General features: G+C 44.2%; 1 protein-coding gene across 7 annotated transcripts in view; it reads left to right on the top strand.

The window, feature by feature from the left end:
- LOC147446028 (uncharacterized) overlaps window positions 1-12,718 on the top strand; it is a 57,093-nt gene that overhangs the window by 14,795 nt on the left and 29,580 nt on the right. For 6 of the 7 annotated variants that reach the window (XM_086525353.1, XM_086525352.1, XM_086525350.1 and 3 more), the window contains one exon: window positions 5,351-5,461. The exons of the other annotated variant lie outside the window; for it this stretch is intronic. In XM_086525353.1, the coding sequence (XP_086381479.1) occupies window positions 5,351-5,461 (111 nt within the window). The remainder of the gene's footprint in view (window positions 1-5,350; window positions 5,462-12,718) is intronic. 7 annotated transcript variants of the gene reach the window in all.

Genomic DNA, 12,718 nt, shown 5'->3' with positions numbered 1-12,718 from the left:
TCTACGCTTTAAGGAAGGCATCAAAGAACATTGGGATTGGTTTACCGGATAGGAGCACGAGTGAGTCATGGATTATGTGAATCAATATTCGTTCACTCTTTCCAAGGTGGCTCCATTCTTGAACCTCTTTGAGGAAGAAATGATAAAGAAGTTTAACGAAGGACTTTTGCCCGAATTTTGTAAACGCATCCGCAAGATACTTTGCAGCGGATGGTGGAGTCAACAGTACAAGCTGAAAGTGTACACCTCAGTGTACATAACATCTAATCCCCGTAGTGGGACGGGAACCATTGAACACAGAAACAATGAACTTTTGTTACCTCTCCTCGGATCACCTCTACAGTGGTCCCCTCGCATCCCCGAACCTCCTGGGAATATTAGGGACCGTTTAGGGCCGAAACCCTAAACCTGTAAAAATACACAGCAGGCTGTAATTCCCTGTTTTGGGCTCCTTTTTGCGTGCATCTGTAGCAAGTCCTCAAGCTTCCGCACCTGTAGGGCTACTTGCCCTTTGAATCGGACCAAATATCTCAGGTGAAACCTCTCCGAATTCACATGTACCTGCAGGGGATTAGCCACTAGCTAATCCAGTACCTGTGCAAGAGGCTCTTGCCTCGGCAATCGCACATGAACCCACACAACTGTACATGAATCAAATGAAAAGCCCTCTTGTGGGGCATCACATAATTGCACGTAAAGGAGAGAGAGAGCAGTGTGTAGCGTGCAGGGCATCACTCTTGACACCACTGTACATAGAGTGAAAGGAAGCACTCCATAGCTCTTAACCTGTGACAGGAAACTAAAAAATGAGCCTCTCAGCTATAAATTCAAAGCTACCTCTTCTTTGCATTGGGAAAGTTCACTAAAATGCGCCACTTGGCACGATTACATGCATTTTCCCGTTTCGGGGTTGCCGCCTAAAAATCTCCCAACTGGTTGCTCAGTTGACTCTGCGGTAGAGTTGTAAAATGTTCCCCTAGTCATATCGGAGGTAATGACGCGAACACATTTCACGGCCCAAAATAGTAGTTCCCTAAATTTTAGGAAATGATTCCGTTGGGCTCCCATTGGTCATCTGACCAACTATCCTCATTGGGACCGCATCCAAAAGTGCAATGTGGCCCAACTATCGGATACTTTCTGTTGGTAGTTCCACCTTGACTTTATGCCTTTATTGAGTTCACTTCCTAGTATCCACCAACTTGCTAAGTGCGACGGGGGACCTACATGATCTTGCTTTGAGCTTAGACATCCTCTTACTATACGAATTCCAGTGCCGACCACTTCCCGTCTGCTGGTGAAACTACCGTTCACATTGGCCATACAATGTCCGACCGTTTGTTACTTCAAAAAGAGGGTCTCAAAAATAAAACAAAAATCATTGGAAAGAAACCAACAACTAAGAAAAGTAGTTGCCACGTCCTCGTGACATAGTTAACAACTGCAACATCCCCGTGACACTGTGCTCGGCTACGACCTTATGGAATGAACCTAACCCTAATTTTTAGTGCAGGTTCCAGGATGGAAAGTCAGTCGACTTTTCGAGCTCGACTGATGTTGAGATTGCTTTTTAAGTTTGACTTCTGTTTGAGAACTTGGTTGGTGATCTTGTTTGAAATTTGTTTGAAATGGATGGTATTTGTTTTGAACCTATTTTGGTGCCGATTTGAAATGTTTGACTCTGGTTTTAATAGTGGTTTCATTTATTGGTGATTTTACTCCCGGATGGAGAAGTGAGAAATTTTGTTTTGGTATTGTTTGAACCTCGGAACGACGCAGGCCAATGCCTGGGGAGCGTTTCGTTGTATGTTTAAAAACCTCGGAATGACGTAGGCCGATGCCTGGGGAGCGTTCTGTTGTATGCTTGAACCTCCACGCAACGCAGACTGCGGTTTGGGGAGCGTTTGGTTGTACAGTCCTTTGAGCTCATGGCCCGGACCTTTTTAGGTTATTTGCGGGGGGAGTGAGGAGGTAGTTGTTGAGTAGCTTCATACCGCAGACCGTTTGTCTCGGGGGAGTGCTCAGCGGCGCTGTCTGTTGTGTCTTGTAACATGCATATGTAAGCATTTGTGTTGCATTGTGATTTGCCAATTACTGAATATTCCTAATTGGATGAGATTGCCTTGGTATGTAATTTTAGTGCATCAAGACACCCGTGGAAGATCAGTACGGTCTGGGTGTGATGGCTAATTTTACTACGTCGAAATATCAAGAGTTCCGATCCGGACGAAAGGAGAAGCTAACTCCTTCATCAAAAGAGCCAAAAGGAGAAGCTAACTTCTTAACAAAAAAAGAGCAAACTGAATGTCCCTCGGAATTTTTTTTGAGCTAACTTGAGTTGTTTTGCAGATATGCTGTAATCGCGGACGATTACTCTCTTTCAAGAAGGGGAGATGCCTGACGTGTTGACCTACTGAAGAACGGAGCTACCGGCCGAGGGGCCTAAACCCTAGAAGAAGCAGAAGCAACAGATTTCCGGAAATTCCATTGAATGCTGACGTGGCAGAACTGTACGGATTTCCGCTCACGCTGGCAATGCTGACGTGGCAGGTTGTACGGATTTTCGCGTTTTGCGTTGGCTGATGATGTGGCAGTTGTACGGATTTCCGTGATTTACACTAGCAGCTTTTTGGGCATTGCTTTTGGACCAGATGCTTTTGAGTTTGAAGGCTTTTCACTTTAAACTGCTTTTGGGGCCTAGGGCCTTTAAATATGAGGTTAGGGCTCATTCCCTGGCATGCTTCTTGGAGAAGGTGCAGAGTCTGGAGTACCGGCTTGTATTGAGTTGATGCAATATAAAGAAATACTAAAAGGGGCGCCAAGGTTTGGGGCCAATACTCTCTGGGGTGGAACTCCGCCACTCCGTGTCGCGTGTCGTCTCTCTCTCTCTCTCTCTCTCTCTCTCTCTCTCTCTCTCTCTTTCTCTCTCAGTTCAATTGTTAAGGAAGTGCTAAAAGTCTGTTTAAGTCTGTTCTTTTCTATTGGCACGTGGTGCCCGTCTTGTGACATATTTTCCAAAAATAAAATAAAATAAATTCAATAATTCCAGGAAAATTAGCGGGTCACCTTGAAGAAAACAGGCTAAATTTGGAGGGCCGCCTTCGGTTTCTGCTCTGTGTCAGCTTATCTCACTGTGGCAAGTTGCCTATTTCTTCCTCATATTCTGCGAAAACCTACATTTTGTCGCTTCTTCTCTACAGAGCTCCAGTTGGGATGATAACCTTTTCCTGATAGGTTTAGTATTCTCTGCTAGTTTCAGTGGTTTCTGCTTAGTTCTGTATTTTCTCTAGTTTCAGTGTTCCCCGAGAACGGTGAGTGATCTTGTGGGCGGGCAACGTGTAGCAGGGCTACAATGTCACTAGCATGGGACAGACAGCTAGTTGAAGTTGGGCTGGAGTTCACACTGGACGGGACTTTGGCCTAGGTAGTGACACATGGCAACTGATACGGATGGTGGTCCAATCGACACCGTGGCTAGTGCATTACCACCGTAGTTTGAAGAGACTTAGTTGGACTGGATATTTATGAGTTGTTGGTGGCTCTTTATGGTAGTACATATGCGTAGTTGTTTGGAGTCATCAGATCATCTACTTTTTGTGTGGTCAGTAGTCTGGAGTCTATTATCTTGAGTTCACACACAACACGTCTTCACGTCTTCCGTGCATAGCTCAGCCTCGACAACCCCATTGTATCCATGAGTTCTGGGCTGGAGCGGAGTGTGCTGCCATGCCAGAGTCTGTGTTGGTTTCTTTGAGTTAGTCGATGTTCATACTGTTCAAGTTTCACGACTGGTGTCTTGCTATTGTTGTCTGTTCTTCATTGTCTTCTGTGTTTTCATTCTATGGAGTGAGATCTCACGCACACTGCACTGATATTATCTCCACTATACAGAGCATGACACATTATCTCCACTACACAAGGGCCTTTAAATATGAGGCTAGGGATCATTCTTTGACAGTCTTCTGGGAGAGAAGGTGCAGAGCGTGGAGTACCGGCTTGTACTGTGTTGATGCAATATAAAGAAACACCGAAAGGGGCGCCAAGGTTTGGGGCCACTACTCTTTGGGGTGGAATTCCGCCACTGTGTCGCACGTCGTCTCTCTCTTTCAGTTCAGTTGAAGTGCTGAAAGTCTTTTCAGTCTGTTCTTTTCTATTGGCACGTAGTGCCCGTCTTGTGACACTCCATGAAGAAGGATGCCCCAATGAGGGTGTGGCTGGGTAACTTGTGGTGGGGCATCTCGAGTAGTCCCTCTGTAAAAAGTAGTGATCTGCCTGCCTTTGCAGGGATCCTCTATGTGTAGGTAACCTTCTCCGGAGGGTAGTCTCTTTGAGTCTACGGATTTCTAGCAAGAAGAGACCTAGGCACCTATGATCATAGTAGTCCATAATGTGGGATAAGTGACCAAAGCCCTCTTTGAATAAGCAATGAAAACGCTTCACATACTTCCATTTTCTTTGGTAGAGATACCACCGGCAGCTCTAAAACCCATTGTGGTTCCTGGGGATTCTTCGGTGCCGTCTTCTTTAGCAGAGATACGAGCTACATCTTCTAGACACATTAGAGCTCTTGGGGATTCTACTGAGCTTTCATATAGAATTGATATTGATGATGTTCCTCTCGCTAGCATAGGGCACAGTTTGAGGTGAATTTTCCCGTTCTTGGATCATAGAAAAATGTATATATTAGGAGAACTGAGAGAATCAAAATCAAGAAATAGTCTTTGTCATTCATTGTAAATTTATGGACATTTTTGGGATCACACTTCTATTATGATCAGCTTTTGTACCTTTTATCCTAAGGCTGGCCCTTGAGATGTTTATTTTAATAGAAGAAATTTTTTTTTTTGGAAAAAAAAAGGGAAAACAGTCAAAAGAGAGAAAATGAGCATACTCTTAAGAGAGGAAAGAGATTCTAGAGAGAGAGTGTGCAGCTGGGAAGGATTCTTCTTCTGGCTTGGTGTTTGACATGGACCAACCTAAAAACGGTCAAAATATAGTGCTCATAGTTTGGTAATGAAGCTACCCAAATCAAATGCAAGTTGAAGCAAATGTACAAGAGCCAGTCAGCACCATCTTGGTGAAACATAAGGAGATTACGAGATCTCCAAATTGACCAGAGAATCCAGAATCTCAAACATGGACACACAAGCTTCCTGCTACAAGTTCAATCTTTAAATCTTATATGATATTCAGATTTGTGGCTGATCTTTAATTCAAAAAATCAGTAATGTGATTCTACTATAGTTTTATGATGCCTTCAAGGATGACTGCAGTAATATAGGCTTTTTTGTGGAATAATTATCTTTTAAAGAACTTTTCTCACTTGCTTACTTTATCCTACTTTATTTAGGAGTCCCTCAGCAGAGTATACGATAAAAAACTGTGCTCCAGATGCATACAGATTTGGAAAGAACATATGCTTTTAAGTAGAAGAGCTCAGAGTTGTATGAACACTGATGAGGTATCAGTTTTACTCAAGTTATAACAACAAGACACTTGTATTTTTGATACAAGTAGGCTATATTTCTGCATGCGTTTGCACTCACTTAGGATATAATGTAACCTGGAAGTTGAACTGCCGTGTCAAAGGCTCTTTCACGTTTAGTGTTTGTAGGAAGTACCGTTTTTGGGCTCTTAAAAGGCAACTTTTAATCCCGTCTTGAGGTTGGAGCTTTGTGTTGTTGAGATTGCATGGCAGCTTTTTCCTTTAACCTTGGTCTGGTAGTTTGACAAAAAATTGGGTCCAACAAATTTTCTTCCATTCGTAAACCTTGACAACATTATAATGCATGAGTGAGGAAGTAGAAATGGTGGCATGTATATAGAGAGAAAGATGCGTTTGTCTGTAACATTCACAGATACAGATCTATAGGAAATAATCTCCACCCTTTTTTGTGCATCTTCTTGGTATCTTCAAGTCTTGAAGGTTTTTTCTTTTTGGATTTTCCCGTGACCTAGTTCTAGACCACCTTATGGCAGCTCATTAGGTTTAGAACCAGGGCTACATGTCTTACAGTATAGATAAGAGGGACTGCGCAACAGAGGCCGAATGCAACAAGAAATCTGGCAGGTGATTATGTACAGGTGGAGGAAGAAGCATAGTCATTAATAGCGGGCAGAGAGGCAACAATTGGGTCCTCTTCAATGCCCAGACTGATCTGCAAAGATATATCCATGCAGAGAGTGCAGACAAAGTCAAGGAGCCAGAGTGATTATAGACAAAGCAGAGCTGGTGCTTTAGCCTAAAACTTAATTGATTGACTCTGTTGTTTTGTAGATCAAAGGTGCACTGGATCCTAGACCTTTTTGATTTTTGTCCGTGATCTTTATAATGTTGAGCAGAGTGTCTAGACGTTGGAGTTTCTGCGATTGGACATTTCAGATGAAAACCTGCACTGGTTTCAGTTTCAAGGGAATTCATTGCTGTTCTGGCTCTCACGATTGCCTCTCAAAGAGATTTTGTGTTTATGGAGATGCCTCCTTGGAGTCTTGTTATTAGAACGTTTGGTAGATCGTTGATACCACATATTAGATGCAAGCAACATTCTGAATTATGGCTTCCTTTCTTTTGGCAATGCTCACAGAGCAAAACTTTCCAGTGGAAATTTTACCTCTGCCTTGCAATATCGTTTCCCTCTACTCCAACGTTTTTGGTTATTTGGTATCTTACCCTCACGTCTTGCACACTTATCGCCCCTTCTTTGTTGACTCAGATACTGCTTTCTTCATGTTGTCTGACAGTCTCACGTTGCACTGACATTCCGTGGTGCTACAATGGATACTTCCATGAATTTCAAGCTTTCATTCCGGCAAAACTGGACTTTTCCATACAAGTGAGCGAAGATCCATTGCCATCCTTGAGGCTTACTTTTGAGTGTTTATAGTTCAGACCCTTGTATCATAAATTTTGTGGGTTTTCCCTTGATTTTGAGGCCTCACCTCAAGGTTACCGGAGAACCTCACCTTGAGCCTTGAGGTTGCCGGAGAATGGAAAGCAGGGGGAGGAGCAGCATTGTGGGAGGATGAAAGTGGGGTATTGGAGGGGAGGAAGAAGAAGCGAGAGGCGAAGAGGGACCACAACAGGAAATACTGGAGCAGCTCAAAAAGGAGCTCAAACAACTCAAAGCACAGCAAGAATCTAAAGCCTTAGTATGGTGCAAGTCATGTTGATCCGTAAGACATCCTCCCCAAGAATGCCCCTTTCGAGCCTATTTCCACTTCTGTGAGAAGAGTGGTCATGAGGACAAAAATTGCTATTATCTGAAGGGTTTCAGACAACTTCAACACAACTTGGTCCCGCCTGTCCAACCCCCAACATCCCACATGTGACATGGATGTGGAGAGTATGGACACCTCCAAGGAAAGTGTCCTCTTCCTGAAGAATCTCCCTGTCTTCACTGCCTTGAGGCTAAAGTCCACTTTACAGTGGATTGTTCGCAGCAACGTGCCTCTACATCCGCCAACCTTCACAAGGAGACTTTTTTTTTTTGCAAGAAAAAGATCCTTCCATTAGTTAATAGGACTGCCCAAAGGGATCAGAAAAATGGGGAGACTCTTCCAGTGAGAAATCAAAGTAAGTACAGTAAGGGCTAAATCATGAGATGGGAGGAGGAAAAAGCCACGTTGGTGGCCGGTAGTGCCATCTAGGCACACCCTGAACCATGGCGAAGAAAGGCCCTAGGCGCCAAAGTCTCAAGAAAGCCTCTTGGCGCTCTTGCATGCGGTTGGAGCTGCCCTGAAGTCTCTCAAACTGACCCCTGAGTGTATGGATCAGCTCGAGCCAAAAGTCACGAACAGTCTTTGCCGGTGGAATAGGGTGAGCCTTGAAGATGCAAAAGCAGTGAGCCCGCCAGATGAACCAGAGTGTCAAGCCACAGATGAGCTCCCAACACCACTCTCTATCAGTGCACCACTCTCGGGAGATGAGCTCTGCGGCAAGCTGAAGTGTAGGTCGATCCCCTTGAATCACTATCATCTTGCTGGTGGAAGCCAACTCAAAGTGGAGCGCAAGGCCTGTGAGCGTGGACCTAGCTGCAACACCCCAAGTGTACTGTCTGGCTGTGGAGAGGGCTGGCATCAGCCGAAGAATCCAAAGCCAAACCTGCTGTGCCATGGGGCAGTCCCACAAACAGTGAAGTTGACTCTCCAAAGGATGGCCACACATTGCACATGTTGCCGAGAAGCCACTGTGTACCAACCAGCTCCCAACTGCTGTAGCCCTATCTCCTCGGCTGCCTGTTGTCTCACAACGTGTTGGGGTATAAAGCCCAATGTGGTCGCCTAGGTAAGTGGGTGGGCCGCCAGGTATGTACACATATTCTTTTGTAAAAACCTAATAAGAACTCACTATGCTCTACAGATCACAGTAGAGCGAGTTCACCATATCGTCGTGCTCTTCTTCTCGCACTCTCTCTCGCATCGCACTTCCGGTCGTACTCCTTCAACTGGTATCAGAGCTCAGATCGAGGCTCGGGGCAGCACTGCAGGAGGCTAGAGTCACCAACTCAGATTGGAGTGAAATTCGACAAGCGAAGACACGGCCCCAAATCTCGTGGGCAAGCTCAAAGGGCTCGGTGTTGTCAGAATTTCATTCTGAGGTCATCTCGGCCACCGTTCGACTTCGACAAAGGTCTGCGCAGGCCATTTTCGACTACGTGGTCTCGACGGGTGCAGATCCGACTCTGCAAATTTGGGGTTTTCGGCCTACGACTGCAGGTGCTGAGGATATCGACACTCCCAGAGTGTTGATTTGTGGCTGTCTACACATCGAAGGACGACTCACAGTTCTTGGAGGTGTGTCATATACAACACGGGCGCATCTACACACAAACTGTAGGCGACATCCACTAGTTCATCAGGTAGCTTGTGTTTGCTGCTTGATATTCCAGATTTCATCCTGACATTGCAGGTACTTCCACATGGGATGTATTGTCAGAGATGATGTATGTCTGTTGAGGGTTTGCTGGCTGTGAGTCACGTAGCAAACAACCGCCACAACGGTTACAGCATACAGTGGGAAATTTGTGGATGTATGACTTTGTGGGAAGTCTATGTACTGTCAGATTTACTGCAGTCTTTGTTGAGGGTCGAGTGAGGTTTTATTGAGCTGGGGGATTCTCGAATGTTGAGATCCTTTCGGTGATACAGGTCTTGGAGCGATCCTTCGAGCACCCTTAGATAGACAGCTAGGATGTATTGACTGTGAGTTAGACATTTTGGATTGCATCTTTGCTTTACTGCCGTTGAGGCATTGTCGCAGTCTATGCTTATAGGACAGTGACAGGACAGTGAGAGACAGTACAGGTGCAGGACAGGTTTACCCGCAGCTTACAGTGTCAGAGAGACATTGTTTTTTGAGCTGTTTTTTGGTCTGTTTTTAGTACACCAGAGCCATTTTACAAAGGAGACTCTGCCAAAATTTTTGCAGAATCTGAAGCTTTCTTGGTTCATTTGACAGGTTGATATTGGTTCAGAGGTCAATTTACAGGGGAAACTTTGCCGAATTTTTCCCAGAAAAGTAAACTACTGTGAAGCGTAGCTATGGCTGGATCACAGGACACTGCTCTTTACAATATCAAGAAGCTGGATGGAACCAATTTCCCATTGTGGAAGAAGCAGATTTGGCACGTGTTGGTACAAAAGAAGCAGATAAAACCTATAAAGCTCAAGGGGATAAAACTAGAAGATATGGACGAAGATGAATGGAGCGAAATGGATGAATTGGCACTTTCTACCATTATGCTGACTTTGGCAGAAAACGTTTACTTCAATGTAGCAGACGAGATGTCGGCTTATCAAGCATGGTTAAAGCTGAGTGATCTTTGTGAGAAGTAGAGTGCAGCTTCACAGGTATACTGGCTTAAGAAGCTTGTTGACTTGAAGATGAAAGAAGGGACACCTATGTTTAATCATCTGAATGAATTCAACACAATCTATAGTCAGTTGTCAGCTCAAGGTGTCAAGTTTGATGAACCTGTTAGAGCTATGTTCCTGTTGATCACATTGCCGGAAAGTTGGGACACTTTTCGCACAGCTTTGAGTAATTCTGCACCTCCAGATGGTTTGAACATAGCAGGTGTAGAAGGAAGTCTGCTTACTGAAGAAACCAATAGAAAGACAATGGACAAAGGCAAAGGAACAGCCTTAGTTGTCAGGGGAAGGACCAAAGAAAAGTACAAAGGTGGAAAGAGGAATCAGTCTCGTAGCAAGTCCCGCAGTGCTAAAGGCAAGAGTGACATAGAATGCTACCATTGTGGCAAGAAGGGTCACATGAAAAGAGATTGCAGAAAATCGAAAGCAGAAAAAGGCAAAGAGAAAGCTGAAGACCATGGTGAGAAGAACAAGTCCTCAGTGAAGATTCAAGAAATAAATGTGACAAACACTGTTGCAGAGGATGACAGTCTAGTGTCAGGAGACATCTACTTCTTGAAGAATACAATGGACTCAGCTCTTCTTACAGCATCTGATGGAAATGCACTGAGTGACTGGATTATAGACTCAAGGGCATCACTTCATGTGTCTCCAAACAAGGAGTGGTTTACTTCTTATGTGACCACTAAAGATCATGTTTGGCTAGGCAATGGGCAAACATGTGAGATCTTAGGTGTTGGAGATGTTCAATTGAAGTTTCAGAATGGCTCTTCTTTCACGCTGAAGAATGTGAGACATGTTCCCGCAATTACAAAGAGCTTGATCAGCACAGGTTTACTTGATGATGCTGGCTACGTCACCATTTTTGGACAGAACATGTGGAAGATATCTAAGGGTTCTATGACAGTAGCACATGGAGTAAAGTCCAGAGGACTTCACATGATTTATGTATCAAATGTCTCTAAAAATGTAATCAATGTAACCGAGTAGCCGAACGTTTCTTTGTGGCATAGCCGGTTAGGACATATGTCCAAGAAGGGAATGGAAATCTTGTCTCGTTCTGGTTATTTGCCTGGCTTTTCATTTAATGATTTTGAATTCTGTGAACATTGTCTGTATGGTAAGCAAACACAGCAGCCACATAAACATAGAAGCAGTAGAAGAGATACACAGTTGGCACTTGTTCATAGTGATTTGTGTGGACCTATGCCTAACCTATCTCTAGGGGGAGCTTCTTACTTTATGACATTTATAGATGATTACTCGAGGAAAGTATGGGTTTACTTTCTCAAGCACAAGGATGAAGCGTTTAGTGTTTTCAAAACGTTTGTGACACTTGTGGAGAATCAGAGTGGCAAGAAGTTTAAATGCTTACGCACTGACAATGGTGGAGAGTATGTTTCAAAGGCCTTTTAGGACTTTTGTGAGTCAAAAGGTATAAAACGTGAACTTACTGCTCCTTACAATCCTCCTCAAAATGGTGTTGCTGAGAGGATGAATAGGACCATACAAGAGAAGGTCAGAAGTATGTTGTCTAATGCACAGCTGCCAAGTGGGTTTTGGGCTGAAGCTGTATCAACAACTGTTCATCTTGTAAATAGATCTCCTAGCAAGGTTTTGCAGAAGGATTCAGTGCTAGAGATGATATGGTCAGGCAAAATGCCCTCATACAAGCATCTCAGAGTCTTTGGCTGTGAGGCATATACTCACGTTCCGAAGGAATTTAGGAACAAACTTGAGCCAAAGAGTAGAAAGTGCATCTTTCTAGGCTATGGTAATTCTGGTGAGATGGGGTACAGACTTTGGGATCCCGAATCCAGAAAGGTTGTCCGCAGCAATGATGTTCACTTTAATGAATCGAAATATCATTCTAAACCAGAGAGGGTTGAGGAGATTAGAAGAGTTGTCTTCCAAGAAGATGGACCTGCACGTGCAAGACAAAATGTCAGGGCTCAAGAGGAGCAAGGACAGGATAGAGTGGAACCACAGGTTGTGGCTGAGCCTGAGCCACCTATTGTGCGTAGATCTGGACGTGTCACGCGACCTCCTGATAGGTTTGTTCCATCTATGAACTATGTCATGTTGACTGATTGCAATGAGCCTTCATGTTACAAGGAAGCAGTGCAAATGAAGGACTCCGGGAATTGGCAATTGGCCATGCAGTCAGGGATGACAGCTCTGCATAAAAACCAGACATGGAAGCTAGTTAAATTACCACGGGGCAGAAAGGCTCTACCCTGTAAATGGGTTTACAGGTATAAGATCACCGCTCATGATAGTCAGCCAAAGTACAAAGCAAGGCTTGTTGCCAAGGGCTTTAAGCAAGAACAAGGCATTGACTTTGATGAAGTCTTCTCTCCGGTGGTCAAGATGACTACATTGAGATGCTTTCTTGCATTGGTTGCCATATTAGATTTGGTGTTGCACCAAATGGATGTCAAGACAGCGTTCTTGTATGGTGATTTAGATGTGGAAATTTACATGTAGCAGCCATAAGGGTTTGTTGAGAAAGGCAAGGAAGATTGGGTATGCCAGTTGTTAAAGAGTCTTTATGGCTTAAAACAATCACCGAGGGCATGGTACCATAAATTCCACAAGTTTATGCTTTCTCAAGGCTACAAACGTAGTGAGTTCGATCACTGTCTATATACAAAGAAGGCTAAGGATGGCAGTTGGCTGATCCTTATTTTGTATGTGGATGACATGTTGATTGGTGGCAAGCACTTGGAAGAAATTTCAGCTTTGAAGTCAAAGATGGCGAAATCGTTTGACATGAAAGACATGGGTGAGGCAAGTCATATACTTGGTATGCGCATTGAGAGAGACAGATCAAAGAAGTTGATTTGGT

The sequence above is a fragment of the Adiantum capillus-veneris genome, chromosome 12 (genome assembly GCF_014529385.1).
Source record: "Adiantum capillus-veneris isolate H3 chromosome 12, ASM1452938v2, whole genome shotgun sequence".
Lineage (NCBI taxonomy): Eukaryota > Viridiplantae > Streptophyta > Polypodiopsida > Polypodiales > Pteridaceae > Adiantum > Adiantum capillus-veneris.
This window is presented reverse-complemented; position numbering and strand designations above follow the sequence as displayed.